At 61.2% G+C, this 16,882-nt stretch overlaps 4 protein-coding genes across 8 annotated transcripts in view; 3 read left to right on the forward strand and 1 right to left on the reverse strand.

The window, feature by feature from the left end:
- The first annotated feature begins 364 nt into the window (after positions 1 to 364).
- On the forward strand, positions 365 to 5,987 carry BIN2 (bridging integrator 2). The gene is made up of 12 exons (XM_075075529.1): positions 365 to 560; positions 1,698 to 1,778; positions 1,942 to 1,996; positions 2,216 to 2,310; positions 2,488 to 2,583; positions 2,652 to 2,759; positions 2,849 to 2,934; positions 3,890 to 3,965; positions 4,205 to 4,287; positions 4,616 to 5,378; positions 5,534 to 5,614; positions 5,746 to 5,987. The coding sequence occupies exons 1-12, from the start codon at positions 396 to 398 to the stop codon at positions 5,845 to 5,847; spliced, it is 1,791 nt and encodes a 596-aa protein (XP_074931630.1). The 5' UTR covers positions 365 to 395; the 3' UTR covers positions 5,848 to 5,987.
- A 143-nt stretch (positions 5,988 to 6,130) lies between these two features.
- SMAGP (small cell adhesion glycoprotein) lies at positions 6,131 to 10,776 on the forward strand. Of its 5 annotated transcripts, XM_075075532.1 has the most exons (5): positions 6,131 to 6,507; positions 7,168 to 7,272; positions 8,878 to 8,950; positions 9,119 to 9,193; positions 9,290 to 10,776. In XM_075075532.1, exons 3-5 carry the CDS (start codon positions 8,920 to 8,922, stop codon positions 9,460 to 9,462), a joined length of 279 nt encoding a protein of 92 aa, XP_074931633.1. In that variant the 5' UTR covers positions 6,131 to 6,507; positions 7,168 to 7,272; positions 8,878 to 8,919; the 3' UTR covers positions 9,463 to 10,776. The 5 variants fall into 5 exon arrangements, with proteins under 5 accessions (XP_074931633.1, XP_074931635.1, XP_074931634.1 ...); XM_075075534.1 differs by lacking the exon at positions 7,168 to 7,272; XM_075075533.1 differs by lacking the exons at positions 6,131 to 6,507; positions 7,168 to 7,272 and adding an exon at positions 8,221 to 8,361.
- A 138-nt stretch (positions 10,777 to 10,914) lies between these two features.
- Positions 10,915 to 15,310, reverse strand: DAZAP2 (DAZ associated protein 2). The gene is made up of 4 exons (XM_075075531.1): positions 15,153 to 15,310; positions 13,531 to 13,652; positions 12,388 to 12,630; positions 10,915 to 11,681 (listed from the first exon to the last, which is right to left on the reverse strand). Exons 1-4 carry the CDS (start codon positions 15,163 to 15,165, stop codon positions 11,466 to 11,468), a joined length of 594 nt encoding a protein of 197 aa, XP_074931632.1. The 5' UTR covers positions 15,166 to 15,310; the 3' UTR covers positions 10,915 to 11,465.
- Positions 15,311 to 15,712: 402 nt separating this feature from the next.
- POU6F1 (POU class 6 homeobox 1) overlaps positions 15,713 to 16,882 on the forward strand; it is a 30,877-nt gene continuing 29,707 nt past the window's right edge. The window contains 1 exon segment of the mRNA XM_075075641.1: positions 15,713 to 16,331. Coding sequence (XP_074931742.1) covers positions 16,308 to 16,331 — 24 coding nt within the window. The 5' untranslated portion in view covers positions 15,713 to 16,307.

Genomic DNA, 16,882 nt, shown 5'->3' on the forward strand with positions numbered 1-16,882 from the left:
GGATAATGGGAAAGGGGAATATGCTGCAAATGCCCTCCGTGGGCAGCAACGCAGCTCCTTGGGGGTGCGGGGGGGATATGGGGGGATCCAGACGGAATTTCCCCGTGCTGCTAGCTCCATTTCTCTTCCAAAACCGACCTTCTCTGCAATGAAAGACGTTGGACTTGGCGCTGTTACCGCCTCACTCCACAGCTGCATCCTGGAGGAGCAGACTGTGCCACAACCCCACTTGGCATAAAAAGCCAGCACCAAAAGCCAAATTTAAACCCCAAAACCAGATGCTTGTGGAAGAATTAAGAGGCGGGCGCAGGTTCCCCATCATCCATTTGGCCGCTGGGTACACGGGGGAGCCTTTCCGGGGGGCAGTGCAGTGGGGGTGCCCGGGTGCTCGGCGGATGCCGGCAGCTGCCTTGCCTCGAACTTCCTCCGTAGCAAACATCAAACCGCAGCGCGCGGCTGCGAGCAGGAACCCAGCTGCAGCCATGGCAGAGGGCAAGAGCGGGGGAGCCGGGCTCTTCGCCAAGCAGGTCCAGAAACGGTTCAGCCGGGCACAGGAGAAGGTACGGCACAATGGCCACCCGCGACACCCAGCCCCAAAACCCCTTATTTTGTTTTACTCTTTAATTTTTTACCACTGTGGCACTGAGGGGGTGGCATAACGGGCACCGCTCGGCATCCATGGGTGCTCAGAGAGTGTTAATTTGGGCGTTTCTGGGTCAACGTCATCATTGCTCCAAGGCCTTGGGCTCGATGACATCTCCCAAAGGCCTCCAAGCTGCTTTGGCAGCTGCCGGGTTCTCTATAAGTGGGATTTTTCCACCCAAAACACCTTCTGAAGGTTATGGGGGTTCTTGTGCTGATGGCATGGGGTCCCTTGGGCTGGATGGGGGTGAGGGTCCCCAGTGGGACCCCTTGTGGGGGTGGTCCCAGGAACGCTGGCATAGCTTGCGCCGGCCGCGCAGGAAGCGAGGGGGAAGGGCTCCGGAAGCGGCAGGAACGGGGCGATTCTCAGCTGTTTTGGGGTGGTTCAGAGATGTCTCTTTCCCTTTCTCTCCCAAAAAAGCAGGCAGTGACTCCTATTTTGGGGGCGATGCAGAGGTCCCCCACCCCCAAAACCACACACGCTCTTGGGTTTCCGGGCTGGGGCTCGGTGCTAAATTCAGCTCCCCCACGGCTGTATCAGCCCGGGCCAGGCTCCAGCCACTTCCCAGGGAGGGGGGTCTAATATTGCTGGACTCCCCAAAGCTCCCTCCCACATGGCCCCGGCCTCGCCACGCTCCTGCAATGGTGGCTCCGGAGGCAGCCTTTGGCCACAGACCATCCTCATCCTCATCACAGTGTCACCCGGGCCCGGTGTCACTGCACCCAGGGCTTCATCTGCGCGGGTAGCCACGTGCGTGGATGCTTCGGGGTACACAGGGCTGCACCTACAGGGTTTTATAGGGTAGGGTGGTAGGTTAGCACCCAAAAAGTCACCGTTTTCCTCTAAAAAATAAAAGCACCAAGGGATGTGCCAAAAATATCAAATCCCCACTCGGTGTTGGCTGTGCCTGATCCTCAGCATCTGAGGGGGATCCTCAGCATCCCCCCGAGGGGGGCTTTCGCCAGGGCTGAACCCCCTCCCTGTGGGAGGCAGAGCCTGGTGGGCAGCGCCGGGCTCGGGGCTGATGGCTTTTCTCCATCTCTCTCCATCCCAGGTTTTTCAGAAATTGGGCAAAACGGTGGAAACCAAAGATGAGCAGTTTGAGCAAAGCGCGTACAACTTCCAGCTGCAGCAGGTCGCACTGGGGAGTGGGGAAGGGGGCGGGGGGGGGAACACCCCTACACCGTCCCATGGCCCCGCTGCTTCCTGGGGTCCCTCCATCCCCGCCGGGCTTGTGGAAATCACCGCAAGCCCTCGGGGATGGCCCTGACCTGTCCCCTCGCCACGTTGCTTTGCAGAACGAAGGCAATAAACTCTACAAAGACCTCAAGGCTTTCCTCGGCGCGGTGAAAGGTACGGCACCCCGTCCCCGTAAACGTGCCGGGGAAACCCTGTGGGGACCACAGGGACCACAGGGATGCAGAGGAGCTGGGAGGGGGTTGAGCATCACTACATTTTCCTACCCCAGATAATAAATAATAAGAATAATAGATAATACTAAAAAAAAAATAATTAATGGCTAGTGATAAATAATAATAAATAATATCTCCGCATCCCCCGGCGGGGCCGCAGTGATGCACGAGAGCTCCCGAAAAGTGGCCGAAACATTGCAGGAGATTTACAGCACCGACTGGGACGGTCATGAGGAGCTGAAAGCCATCGCCAGTGTGAGCCCTTTGACGTGCCCCCGCTGTCCCCAAAGGTCCCTTCGAGCATCAGGGTGGGGGCCCGGCGAGCTGAGCCGGGGGGTTCCCTTGGGATGAGCCTGGCATGTACGGCTGGAGGGGAGGCTGGGGGGAGAAGCCAGGCATTATACCCCCGTCCCCCCTTTTTCTGCCCCGCAGAGCAATGACCTCCTGTGGGACGACTACGAGGCGAAGCTGGCCGACCAGGCCCTGCGGCTGATGGAGAACTACCTGGCTCAGTTTGGGGACTTTAAGGTACCCCCCGTATGCGGTGCTGGGGAGGGCGGGGGGCCGGATCCTGGCTCACCTTGCCCCCCGCGCAGGAGCGCATTGCCAAGCGAGGCCGTAAGCTGGTGGACTACGACAGCGCCCGGCATCATCTGGAAGCTCTGCAAAGCGCCAAGAAGAAGGACGAGGCAAAAATCGCCAAGGTCGAGCCTCCTGCGGCACCCCCGCCTGGCGCAGCCCCCCATGCCCTGGCTGTGCCGGCAAAGCCACAGCCCCCCTTCCCTCCCCACAGGCCGAGGAGGAGTTTAATAAAGCCCAAGCGGTGTTTGAAGACCTGAATAGGGACCTTCGGGAGGAGCTGCCCGTTCTGTATGGCAGGTACCGGGGGTGGCATGGGGCCTGGGGACATCGCAGGGGCTGGGGGACATCATGAGGGCCGGGGGATGTCACAGGTCTGGGGGACATCAAAGGAGCTGGAGGACATCAAAGGGGCTGGGGGACATTGTGGGGCTGGGGGACATTGCAGCGGCTGGACCACACCACAGGGGCTTGGGAACATCACAGTGCTGGGGAACATTGTGGGGCTGGGGGATGTCACAGGGGCTGGGGGACGTTGTGGGGCTGGGGATGTCAGAGGGGCTGAGGGACATCACGGGGGCCAGGGGACGTTGCAGATCTGGGGGACATTGCAGGGCTTAGGACATGGTGTGGCTGGGGGACATCAAAGGGGTTGGGGGACACTACAGAGGCTGGGGGTGTCGCAGGGGCTGGGGGACATCACGGGGGCTGGGGCAGGTACGTACCCCTGGGAATGATCCTGCCCGGTTGCCGATGGCACCTTCAGCCCCTGTTTGCCAGAGGGGTGGCAAAGGCAGCCCTCCCCCACCCCGCCCACGACCCCTCCTGGGTCCCCTCGAACAAGTGCCGTCTGAACACGAGGTCCCCAAAAACGGGTCACTGAGCCCTGGGCTGTGGGCAGGGTGCGGGTGCCGGCGGGTGGGTGCAGTTTCCCCCAACATGGTGGCGAAAAAGTGGGGTTTTCTGCCAAAAGGTGGCAGCAGTGGCGGGGTGACAGCCCCGAGGGACATCAGCCACGGGTGGCTGTGACAGCCGGGAGGTGGCAGCACCATGGCTGCAGCAGGGCGGCCCCAGGGACAAATGTCCCAGCCCGCTGTGTCCTCACCCCGAGGGTTTATTCACTGTTCCCATCCCCATGGGGACCCTGGAGGGTGGGTGCTCGCTGGCTGGGTGCTCAGCACCCCAAACCCCTGCGGGAGATGGGTCGGCACCCCCCGACACCCCCCCACCTCCCGCCGTGTTTTCCCTCCCGCAGCCGCATCGCCTGCTACGTGACCATCTTCCAGAACATCTCCAACCTCCGCGACGTCTTCTACAAGGAGATGAGCAAGGTGGGGGGCAAGGCAGCACCCCAAAACCCCTCTCCCCTTGCCCCCCCCAGCAGTCTCGCAGCCATCCCCAGGTGCTCCAGCTACACCGACACCGGACACCCGCCTCGAGTCCTTGCCGCTCTTCTTTTAATTTCATAATTTAGAGCAGCTCAAGGGTGCTCGTGGCGCTGCCGGGTGATGGGTGGCACCGGGGGGACCCCTCTGACGCATTTCTCTCCCCCTCCCCGCTCTCCTCGCAGCTCAACCACGACCTTTACGAGGTGATGAGCAAACTGGACAAGCAGCACTCCAGCAAAGTCTTCATCATTAAAGGTGTCCCCAGGTGAAGGAGCAGGCGAGGTCCGGCGGGGTGGGGGGCTTCAAGTGGTCAAATCCCTCCCCCACACCCAAAAAAACCCCAGAGGGATGATGCAGCCCCTGTCCCATAGTCCTGTCCCATAGTGGGATGGGTGAGCGTCACCCGACGCTGGGTTGAGGGCGCTTTGGTGATGCTGGGTTAATTAATTTGGGTTGTTTGCCTATCGTGCTGGATGGGGAAGCATCACCAGCACGCTGGGGCGGTGACACCGCGGTGCCGTGCGTCCCCAAGGGTGATGCTTGTGCGACGTGCCGGAGACGGTCTTAACCCGCTCTGTCCTCCCCACACACAGCAACCGGCGCTCACTGGTCATCTCCTCGCCGGTGAGCCCCCCGGCCATGTTCCCCTGCCCGGGGAAGGCGCCGGACTGGCAGCCCGTGGTGGAAGCGGAGGCGACGGCGGAGTCCCCCGGGGCGGGCAGCGGTGCCACCGACGCCGTCTCCAACGGGGAGCTGGGTGCTGCCGTCCCGGGTCCGCCACCGGCTTCACCCGCCAGCGGTGGGTCCCTGTCGGAGACGGCGTCGGTCTCCAGCGAGGAGGCCCCCGAGCCCAGCCCCAGCCCCGAAGCTCCATCCGATGCACAGAGAACATCGGTGGCAGCTGTGGAGCCGGGCGCCGACTCCCCTGGCCTCGCCGAAAGCCAGAGTCCGGAGCCAGCGGGAGCTGCCAGCGGGGTGCAAGTGGGGGCCGAGGGCATCGCCACCTCCCTGGCATCGCTGATTTTATCCGAGGCGATTGCCCAAGCCGCTGGCACCACGCCACAGGAGCCAGAAAAAGCCACGGCCGGGCTGGAGGTGAGCAAAGCCACGGGGGACCCCCGTCAGCCGGACGGCATGGCCACCAGCAGCGAGGGTCGGGCACATCCCGGGCAGCCGCCGTCCCCAGCCCCAGCCGTCCCCTGCGACGCCCCGGCTCCCGCAGCGGAGGCACCGGCGTGTCCGTCCCCGGGCGATGGGCAGGAGCCGTGCCGGCTCGGCAGTGCCGCGGGCGAGCACAGCGACTCCGAGGAGAGTGTGGAGATGACGGCCGTCGAGCCAAAGGTGGCCAAAACTCAGGTGAGAAAGTTCTGGCGCCGTGGCGGGGGGATGCCCAGCTTGTTCAGGCACCCAAGCTGTGCTGGGGGACAGCCAGTGGGGGTGAGGGGTCATGGGGCTGGGGAGGTCCATGGGGCAAATCCAGCCCAGTGCAAATGTTGCTCCTCTGCTGGCAGATGGGGCTGGATCTGGCCCTCGACACGGCGTCAAGTGGCTGCACCAGGGACAGCGGTTCCCCCTCTGGCTCCCCAACCGAGGTGGGTGCAGCGGCGCTGGTGGGGGAGGCGCCAGCCTGACCCCCCCCAAGCCAGACTCAGTCCTTCTTGGGTCTGGTTTAACTGAGGTCTCCATCCTACCCGGCTCGGTGTCACCTCTGTGTCTCCCCCAGGAGCAAGGCTGTCCCCGGACACCGGAGCAGGACACGAGCCAAGACCCCCCACCTGCAGCAAACACCCCCCAGGACCCCACCGAGACCCTCACCTCCCTGTGAGCCCAACGCCCGGCGCGGGAAACGGGCATCTTACGGTGCCACCAGCAGAAAGTTGTTTTACCGTAACTGTAACGCGCTTCCCACCCCCACCCCGTCTGAAATAAAGGCAGAGGGCAGAAGAGGCAAGAGGAGGGCGAAGATGCCAGCGAGGCTCTGTCCAGCAAAAGCCCGTCACTGGCTGGGCTGGGGGGTGCCGGGGGGTCCCTGCCCACGGGTTTACAGTGGCCAAAGCCGGGTCTGGGAGCGATTTGTCACCCTGTTCTCCCCCAGCACCCAACGCCGCTGTGACTCAGGAAAAAGGCGTCGAGCCGGTTTCACCGGCTCCTGGAAAATGTGCTGCCTTGCAAAAACAAAACAAAACAAAAACCCAAAAATGTCCCCGATTTTACCTCCCTGTGCCGCAAAATCCCCCCATACCGAAGCAAAGCCCCATTGCCCATCGCCACCCCGGTGCAAGCGTTTGCGTCGCCGCCCCGACGCCGGGCGATGGGCTGGCTCCCCAGCGAGCGAGGGGTTAATGCGGGAGGTATTTCTGGGTTTTTATCATCGTTGCAGCCAGACTGGAAAGGTGAGGCAGGAAAAGGGCAACGCCTTCGCCTGGGCGAGACTCGGAGCCGCACATGGTGCCGGCAGCCGCTCGCCCCGGCGCAGCGGGCACAGGTAAGCGCTGGGGTGGGGGGGGGTTGGCTCCTGGGGTGACACCCCCCCCCCCCCCAAATTCACCATTCCCCAGGAGGTTTGGAGGGGTTTGTCTGCACTGGGCATGGTGATTTGCACCGGGGGGCAATGGGGTCGTGCCACGAGGGACACCAAAGTGCGGCTGGTTTGGGGGAGAAGCCGAAACGTCGGCTCTCGGCCGGGTGTTTTCCAGTTGGATTTTAGGCGAGCGGGAAGGGAAAAGGCCTGATCCTGCCACGGCGAGAGCCAGAAAGCAGAAATCCCCGCGGGGAGGCCAAGCGGCTCGCAGGGCAGGGCGGCACATCGCTCCCAGGAGACCCATCCTGGGGTGACGGAGGAGAAATGGGGGCGCGCAGGCTGCGGGAATGGTTTGCTCATCCCGCCCTCCATCTGCCGGGAATGGGAATGGGAACGGGGCGGGGGGGGCTGCGAAGGCACTGCTGAGCATCCCCGACGCCGGGCTGCGCCCGACGGAGCTTGTGAGGAGCAAAGCTGTGGGGCGGGGGGGGGGTTTTCTGTGGGAACTGCTCTTGAGCCACTTGGCCCGAGAGCAAGAATGAGGAAGATTTGTGGGTTGGTTTTTTTTTTTTTTACAACCCCTGCGTCGCTTTTAAAAACACATGGCGATCCGTACGGGTCCAGCCTGCTGGGGAAGTGAGTCACCCCCTCTCCGCCAGCCCCCCGGCACTGCCGCCGCGGGCGCCCGGAGGCTCCGACAGCGTGGCGACTGGATCCCGGCCTGGCAAGGTAACCCTGGCGCTGCAAAATATCCCGTGTTTTTCCATGCCATGGAGCACGGGGCTCCTTCCCGGTTGGTTTTGGCAAGCTCCTTCCCGGGATTCTGAGGCCGGAGCGGTGAGGGGGTATCCGTCCCTCCCCCGGGGACGCAACGCGGGGAGCTTCACTTTCACGACCACTGACATTGTGATGCTGAAGCAAGTCTTTCCCCCGGCTAAAATTTGGTTATAACTTTTGGGGGGGTCCCAGGACTCCATTTTGCAGGTGCTGTGGGCACAGAACTGGCTTGTGCTTCCCACTGGCAATGCCGAGCGCTTCCCAAGAAGCCCTCTCCCCGAGGCGCCCGGCTTGCACCGGCTCCCTTTCCCTCAAGCAGCACCTTTTCCTCTTTTCCCTTAAACCCCAACCTTACTTTTTGGGGGAAATGTCACGCGTTTCTTGCTCCAAAGCCACCCAAGCAGCGGCTGCTGCTCCGTGGGAACATTGTGGTTGGCTTTGGAAATCGTGTGTAGCTCCCCAACGCCCCGACGTTGCTGCTGGAGGCGCCCGATGAAGTTTAAAGCAAAGCTGGATTTAATGCAAAGCTGAGTTTAAAGCAAAGCTCGGTTTAAAGCAAAACCATGTTTAATTCAAAGCTGGGTTTAAAGCAAAGCTGGGTTTAATGAGTTGGTGACTCGCCCCAGGCTGAGCTTGAGTCCAGGGGGAAGTTGTTGTGCTCTGGGGGAGCTGCCGGAGACTCGGGGCCCCGGTGCCCAGCCGGTGGGAGAGGAGTCCCACGACCGTCCGTGCGTGCTGCTGGGAAGGGGGGGAACTTTTCCCACATTCCCGTGACTCTCTAAGCCCGAATGTTTGCACTCTGGTAGCGCTCGAAAGTAAAACCTGCTGTTGTAAGGGATGTTCAAACACCCGACAGCGCCGTGAGTCACAAGGGCACCATGGGACAACCAGGGCAGGGCCAAATCCTTAGAAATTCATCCCGCTTTCCAAAATCCGGCAGGTTGCCGGCAGGGTTGGCGTCACCCCGTCCTCGTGAGAGGCATCCCGATGGCACGGCATGGCTGCGCTCCCGGCTCCCTGCTCCGCATCCATGCTCCTGGGGTTAGATTTCCTTTTTTTTTTTAAAAAAAATAAAAAATTAAATTTTATTTGCTCCTGACATCTAGCGGCGCGCCGCCGCAGAGCCGCTGAGTCACTTGTGCCCGAGCGCTGGAGCCATTGCAGAACAGCTTTTCGGGGGGGGGGGGGGGCGGTACGAAGGTTGTCCATCCACCTTGGGCAGAGCTGCCGAGGTCGGCTTAGCGGCTGCTGGCCCGGCTGCAGGCGAAACCTTACGGCTGCGGCATCGACCTCAGGACCCCGATCGGAGCATTTGCAAGGATTTACGGGTGATTTGAAGCTCTGGAAGTGTGAGAGCGAATTGCAGGGTCGGTGGCTGGGTTTTGGGGTGCCTTCCCGCCGAGCCCAGCGTGCCCCAGCCCACTCCTCTCCATCAGCCCGAATAAAAGCTTCGCTTTGCTTAGCGCTGCAGCACCGCCAGCATCCCCCCCCCCCGCGGCTGTGCCCTTCGGGGTGCTGCGTGTGTACGTATCACCTTTATTCCTTTTTTTCGGGTAGTTCTGAAGGACCCCAGACCTTCGCCTGGACAGAGCCGATGCGATGGAAGGAGATCAGCCCCCTCTGACTGCAGGTGAGCGTCCCAGCACAGCTTTGCCGGGCTGTTCGTGCCGTATAATCCTCGGCAAGGCCTTGCACGGGGCCACCGTGTGCCCCGCTCAGCTAAGCCTGGCTCAGAGCCAGGTCGGGACCAACCTTGCTCACCTTCTCCTCTCCCACTTCCCGATGCTCAATGAGGAAGATCTGACAACCCCTTCCCTGAAGAAGGCTCACACGCCACCTGTCCATGAGGAAGCCAACACCGTGGTCATCGCAGGTAGGGGCTCTCCTCGCCGGATCCACCCCGTTTACCAGCTCGGTACCGACCGCTCGGGGCTAAACCCCGCTCCTCCCTCTGCCTTCCCCCCGGCAGTTGTCATCACGCTGGTGTTCCTCACCCTGCTGACGGTCCTGGTGGTGATCATCGTCTACCTGTACAGAAACAAAGGCAGCTACCTCACCTACGAGCAGCCGGTGGCAGAGACCGACGTGTCGGTGCAGATGGAGGACGCTCCATCCAAAGAGAAAGAAGAGTATTTTATCTAAGCCCCCGGCGCCCGCACACACCTCTCCGCCGCGCTCGGGCCCGAGTTGCCTCAATTCCCTCGAGGTGGGGATCTACAAGCTACTTTTTTTTTTTTTTTTTTTCTTAATTTATTAAGCCAACCATGGAAGGAAAAATAAATAGGTGTGTGTCCGAGCTTTGCCCATGGCTGCCCGGAGCAGGCCGAGGGCAGGCGGCGCTTCAGCTCGGCGGAGGAGAGCAGGCACGGCCGCCCGCACCCACCCGACCTCCTCCCTCCGGTGCTTTCTAATACAGCCCAGAGACAAACGCGTGCAGAGTCGCTGTTGTTTTCTTTTCCTTATCTCAGAAAACAATTACGTTATTCTGCTGATGATTTAGGGGAGGGGGTCATTTGCGTGGCTCATTCGGAGGCTAAGGTTAAGCGTGCGTGGTAAACAGGCCGATGGATCCTGCAAGTTACAGAAAGCCCCATTGTAGCCATCAAACCCCGGGGAAGCTCGTCCCGGCCCCGAGAAGCGCCTGACCTCGCAGGGCCCGGGGAAATCAAGAAGCGGAACAGGTTTTGCTTCATCTGCAGAGGCGGCTCCAGCACCCACACGTAGGCTCAGGCAGGCGGAGACCCGAGTTTTCCTCTACTTTTGCCCCCCGCACACGGAGGGGCCGAGGAGCAGCTCCAGGCATCCCTCGCCCGCCTCAAGGGCGGCTCCTCCTTTAAATCACCCCCCCCCCCAATCCCCAACCCAAAGAGGAAGTTCGCAAAATAGCAGCAAAGAGGAAATAACTGGAGAAACCCTAAGGCTTGCGATGGGCAGGAGCCAAGGGGTTTTATTTGAGGTCTAATGCAAATCTGCTACTTTATTCAAATTTTCAAAATAGTCTTTATTCTACTTTTTTTTTTTTAGTATAAAAAAATCCACAAGTTAAGTGCACCACAGTGTATACAGAGAGAGACGTAATGCTGAACTTCCATAACAGTCAGTTGTATGGTTAAACACAACATATACAAGACACAGATTTAGAGTAAACTGAAACCTCAAGATAAAATATATTTGAATCTGATATTTTTCTTCATAAAACAAAACAAAAACCAAAACATTGAGGATCCCTGAAATATTCTTCTTAACCCTAATAAGACTTCATTATACCCAAGTCATTTTTGAAGTATGCGTTCATAAAACAACCCATTAACCAAGCTAATTTGTGTGGTGATTGACAGTTGCTACACACCCTCGTACAGATGGTAACCAGCCTCTCTGTTCGAACCACAGCCTGAAGGAGTTTTGGTGTCAAGACACCAGGTTGAGTTCAAAAAAATAAAACCAAAAGAAAAAGAAGTTTGTTTATTAAGCATCGTTCTAAAAGCCTAGTTAGCATCGAATGAAATGTTCAAACATGAGTTGCATTGTGTTTCTGGCACCAAAGCATGGCTTTGATTAGATCTAATGTGCAAAGAAATCCAAGATTACTTGGAGTGTATATAAAAAAAACCAAAAACCCCATGATACACGCCAGCTGCATAGCTTCCTGGAGGGAACCGGCGGGCGAATGTGAGCACGGAGTGCTTCGAGGGATCCGTTCTAGAGTGAGGTCAGGAAGAAAGAAGCGCCAAGGTGCCCTCCCCGCTACCGGGAAGCAAAGTTTGCCTCCGTTTCTATCTACGCCGGGGAAACGTGGGTGGTTTGTGGCTCTGGGTCCGGCGGACCAGCACGACCGCGGAGGGACGGCGGAACCGGACCCGCTCCCTCGCCCACCCCAACGCCAGTGCATCGATGCCCATTAATAAAAGCTCAGCGCTGCGGTATTTTACTCCAGTGAAATGAAAGGAAGAGGCAGGGCCGCTGAGCTCACATTCATTCTGCGAATCAATCCCCCCCCCCTCCCCGTTTTAACAGAGGCACCACCATCATTAACAGGGTTTCTTGTTTGACTTGAAAGCGCCTCGCAGGGCCGGGCACCAAACCAGGAAGACACCTCACCGCTGTGTGTCTAATCTGCGACTTCAGGTTAATATGGACTAAAGCAGTTACATCGTGAGAAGTGCTGACAGTATGTGATGTCTTTCCTTACACAAATGTAGCCCCCCCCCTCTCCCCCCTTCCCCTTCCTTCTTCAACCAGATAGTGTAGCCGCCATCTGAGCCTCCCAGGAAGAAGTTTCCCTTCCGTTGCGTCACCAAGACGTTGGCTCCCTGCATTACGGCCAGCTGGGCGGCGTTGGGGGGACAGCCAGGAGGAGGGGGCTGGAAGACAAGAGAAAGGAGAGGCGGGAGGATGGCCGAGGTCGGCGCCGCCACGGGAGCTGGGGCAAAGCCACCATGGGCTGCGGGGACCCCGAAACCTCCCCGTCGACATCCCTGTCACTTGGTGCCAAGCAAAGACCGAGGGGCAGAGGCCAGGAGCTGACGGGGAACGCTCGGTTCCTCGTCCATGCCCTCCCTTTTCGGTGCCCGCAGCCCATGCGCCGACCCCGGCTCTTTGCCCACACAGGGGAGCCTGTGAGCTGTGGAACAAGATCTTCGCACGGCCGCGAGCCATGGGTGGAAAGTCCAGGGAGCAGGAACCTCCCACAGCTCCACCGTAACACGGCAAGAGGCCAGGTCTGCATCTGGGCCAGGGAAAGTCAGGTCGGCAAGCAGCCCTACCGGCTCGCCTCCCCGCAAAGCGCACGACGTCACGGCCCCCAGGCCAAATTCGGGCTAGCGCTGGCCACACGATGCTTTTGCCGTGAGCCAGAACCACCTGCGAGCCTACGTGGCTCCTGAGCCCCAGGCTGGCCAGAGACAGCAAACCCTCAGCACGAAAGCAGGAGCCTACTCTTCTCCTGAATGACGGGGTGGGTAAGCAATATGTTTTCCTCAGAAAACAAAGGACATTTTCTCCCCCACTACCACCTGCGAACCTCTAACGCTGAAGCACGCGGGGTTTTGAGGATACATTTATACTTACAGGGATGCTGGCTGTTCCACCAGCCCCAAACCTCGCTCCAGCATCAAAGCCACCTTCAACGAGGACTGTCGAGCCCGGAGGATACACCGGTCCCACGGGGTAATAGGCCATCGGGACCGACGAGCCGATCGGACCCACGGCCACGGACTGGGCCATGGGCAGGAAGACGGAAGCGCCCGGATACGCCGCGGACATTGTAGGTACGGTGGCAGCCCCCAGAGGCACGAAGCTGGGACGGTAAAGCTGGGACGGGGAAAAAAGCCACGCAGGCAAGTTTAGAGACTTGTTATTGCCCAGACCCAGGGGTTTATTCAGCCTCGCTGACAAAGCGTAAGCCCCAACGAGGCTTTTGCCCTCCTGCTTGCACAAGGGACAAGGAGCGGCTGGAGTCCCTGGGTTTGTTCAGCTGGAGCAGAGGAGGCCGAGGGCAGCCCTCATGGCGCTCTGCAGCCCCCTCCCGAGGGGAGGAGGAGGGGCAGGGCTGGTCTCTGCTCTCTGGTGACCAACGCCAGGCCCCGAGGGAATGGCAGGGAGATGTGCCAGGGGAGGGTGAGGCTGGGCATTAGGAGAAGGTCCTTCCCCCAGAGGGTGTTGGAGCCCTGGCACAGGCTCCCCAGGGAGGCATCGCGGCACCCGCCTGGCGATGTTCCAGAAGCGCTTGGCCAAGGCCCCCAGAGACACGGTGTGAATTTGGGGTGTCCTGTGCAGGGCTGGCAGCTGGCCTCGATGGTCCCTGGGGGTCCCTTCCAGCTCAGGGCATTCTGTGATCTATGAACCCCCTTCCCTGAGCGTTTACTTTGGGGTACAGCAAAAGGACATTTTTCCCACTGCTGGAGGCAGTTTTCCCCCACTGCCAGCAAGAATCCAACCAACAGAGATTATTGTAGATGTGTTTTACAGCTACAGGTGCGCTAAATTTGTCATCTTAACTCAACAGGAAGCTTTGAACTCTTTGAGTGGATGATTCAGATCTCGCAAAAGAGAACCCGGGGACTGACCTCTGCCCGGCGATAAGAGCAGCACGCAAGTCCTCCAGGCAAAAAAATAGTATTGCGGCTACAAACTTATCCAGAGATTTTTTTTTTTTTCTTTTGGGAGGAGCCCGAGAAGAAAAGAAAGCCTTCGGAGAAGCATCCTGCCTACCTCGGAATAAGCAGGAGGTGCGTCTGTGTAGGGCGGCGGCTGCGGAAGGGGCATCGTCTGTGGGTACACGGCAGGGTTGGCGGGGGTCTGGACAGGGTAGGACGGCTGGGTGGGATATTGTCCTGCGAGAAACAGGAGAATTCAGCCCGAGGCAGAAACGAAGCCGGACGTGACACCGCCGAGTTTGTTTTTTTGGAAAGCCCCGTTTCTTAATCATCACGTGAGCAGAAGGGGAGTATCAGCTCTAGGAGCGCCTGTGCGGGACTGCGCGGGCGGTTGCTGTCCCCCCCCGCCGACACCCGGCCGTCCCCTCCTTCGGCAGTTCAGTCCATGGCCAAAACAAAACCGAGAGTTAAAATATCCTTCTGCCGGAACTGGGAGCAGCGAGGAGGCAGGAAGCCCGGCAAAGAGAAACAAAAATAATAACAATCATAATAAAGCAAATTATCTGCGGCCCTGGCCCTGACCCAGGCTTGCCAAAACCGAGCCCGACCCACGGCAGACCCGACGCGGCCCCTGGCCCGGGCCCTTCGCGGCCGCGGCGGGGAGAGGCGAGGGGGTCTTGGGGTGACTCCTTGCCCGCGTCCCCCCGGCGCGGCGGCGGCCGGAGGGGGCCGATCCCCGGCCGGGCTGGGAGGAAATCGCCCCCGCGCCAACAAAGGTTTAACGGGCTCCGAATTCAGCCCCTTCCTCCGGGATGGAGAGAGGCTGCTGGGGGCCCCCAGCCCCCCCAACCCCCTGATGCTGGGACAGAGCCCACTGGGCCCCCCGTGGGAGCCCCCCACCTTCCTCCCCCACCCGGGTCTTTTGGAGGGGGTCTCAGCCCCTCCGGCTGCCGCCAACGCTGTCCCCTGGGGGGGGCCCTGATCCAGTCTCCCCTAAACGCAAGGGGGTCCCCCCGCCCATAACAAAGTGGTCTCGCGCACTCCACCGCCCCCCCCCGCCGTGGGCTCTCCCCCAAGGGGTCCCCGGTGTCACCCCGGGACCCCCCACCCCCACCCCCCCCGCTGGCAGCGGGGTCTCCCTCACCCCACCCAACAGCCCCCCCCGCGGTGCGGGGGCTCCCCCCACGCCCCACCGGCACCCCATTACATCACCGGGGGGAGGGCGTCCCCCATGACATCACCCAGGAGGTCTCCTTGCACCCTGCCATGGAAAGGGGGTCCCTTCTGACGTCACCCAGGAATCCCCTTACGTCAGCGGAGAGGTCCTCTCCCCCACCTTCGCGCCTCCCCCGTCTAATGGGGTCCCCCTTACGTCACGCGGGGGATCCCCGACGCCAGCGGGGGGTGTCTCCCCTACTGCAGCTCGGCCCCCCGCGTGGAGTGCGGACCCCTTACGTCACGCGTGCCCCCCCTACGTCACGGAGGGTGTCCGTCCCGGCCCCCCCCGGCGCTCGGCACTCGCAGGGTTAAGGCCGAGCCGAGGCGCGCGGCGCCATGGCGACCCGCGCGCCCGCCCCCCCGCGCCGCTCCCATTGGCCGCGCGGCCCCGGCCCGCTCGCGCGGTCACGCGCTGCGGCGCCGCCCTTAAAGGCGCCGCGTCCCGGTTCGGCGCTGCCCGGGGGGGGGTGGGGAGGGGGGGAGCGGTGACAGGGTGGGGGCGCGCGCCCCGGTCCTTGCCTTTGCCGTTCATGGCGGCGGCGGCGGCGGCGGCGGCGGCGGCGGCGGCGGGGCGGGGCGGGGCTGGCTCCGGCGGCGGCGGCGGGTCCCGCTCTGCCCGCGCCGCGCGCTTCCTCCTCGGTGTCACCGCGGCGCTGCGGGGGGCGGGGCCGGGGCGGGGGGCGGGGCCGGGGCAGGAAGCGGGAGTCATCGCGCAGGCTCGCGCCGTGGCGTCATCGCGCGCGGGGGCGGGGCCGCGCGTTCTTAAAGGGGCCGCGGGAGTAGGGGGCTTCAGGTAGATCCTGGGGATGGGGGTGCCGGGCAGGGCGTAGCGGCGAGGGGGCGATGGGGTCTCTCAGGGCTTGAGGCAGGGTGGGGGGGGCCTTAAGCAAGGCCTGGGTGGGAGTGCTAGGTAGGCCCCAGGGTGAGTGGGCTCCCTAAGCTGGGCCTAGACAGGGTCTGGAGTATTGCGGAGGCCTAAGGATTGGGGGGGTGGGGTGGTTAAGTAGGGTCTGGGGGGACACCTCTAGGTAGGCTCCAGGGTGAAGGGGGCCGCTAAGTGGGGCCTAGAGAGGGCCTGGAGCACTGGGGGGGCCGTCAGTAAGGCCTGGGTGGGACCTCTAGGTAGGCTCCAGGGTGAAAGGGGCCCCTAAGTGGGGCCTAGACAGGGCCTGGAGTAGTGGGGAGGCCTAAGGGGTAAGAGGGGGCCTTAAGCAGGGCCTGGGGGGGTGGGACATGTCCTGGCTAGGGCCTAGTGTAGTGGAGGGGTCCCCAGGCAGGCCCCAGCGGTGAATGAGCATCTGAGTAGGGCTGGGGAGGGGATGAGGGTCCTAGGCAGAGCCTGGACTAGTGGCTAGACCTGAGAGGGGCCCTTAGGCAGGGCTTAAGGTGAGGGAGGGGGTCCTGGGCAGGGCTTTGGGGTGGGGGGTTGTCCCCATGCAGGCCCCAGCATAGAGGGGGGACCATAAGCAGGATCTGGGGGCGGGGGTGCCCCTCAAGGCCCATAGCCGAGGCAGGGGTCCCCCAGCAGGACCCATCCCAGCTGCCTGCCCTGCCAGGCAAGAGCTGTCCCAGGGCCTGGGACAGCACTGGGGAAGCTGGTGGGCAAGGGAGCTCCCAGCTCTCTCCCTGCCTCCTCCTGAATTGCACCCAGTGAAGGAAGCCGCCTCCGAGTTCATGCATAAAAGATCAACTGAAGTGGTTGGTAACCTCCAAATATTGTTAAGCTTAATTAAGCCTTAAGGACTGTGTGAAGCAGCAGCAGGCAGAGCTGCTCGTTAGCGCAGCGACTGTGCTAACAGTTGGCGACTGCAGCTTCGGCTCCAGGTTATGTTGGTTCTTCTAAACCGTGTCCTTGTGGTTATTGGTACAAGCCCCAAGACCATCCCGGGGCCCTCCACAGGATCCCGTTCTCTGCCTCCCTGCAGCAGGGAGCCCCCTGAGACCCTCCTTTTGGGGGGCAACATCCTGCCATGGGACCTGTTGGCTTCAGCGTGGTCTCCCCCAACACGTGGGGCACGTGAAGAGCTGGGCCCTTTCTGAGGTGCCCGTAGTTTCCCCTTCCTGCCCAAAGTGTAGCCAAAACGCTGCCAAGCACCTGAAGATGCAGTCAGGCATGTATTCTCGGCTTGTTCTGTGCTTCTGTTCCCCTTCATCCAGCAACGGCACAGGAGAGACATCAGTGGATTTATGGAAATAAAACATCTCTTTGATTCAAGCACTTTTTTGCCTCGTGTTTAGGGCCACGTTTG

The sequence above is a fragment of the Phalacrocorax aristotelis genome, chromosome 26 (assembly GCF_949628215.1).
Source record: "Phalacrocorax aristotelis chromosome 26, bGulAri2.1, whole genome shotgun sequence".
NCBI classification, from domain to species: domain Eukaryota; kingdom Metazoa; phylum Chordata; class Aves; order Suliformes; family Phalacrocoracidae; genus Phalacrocorax; species Phalacrocorax aristotelis.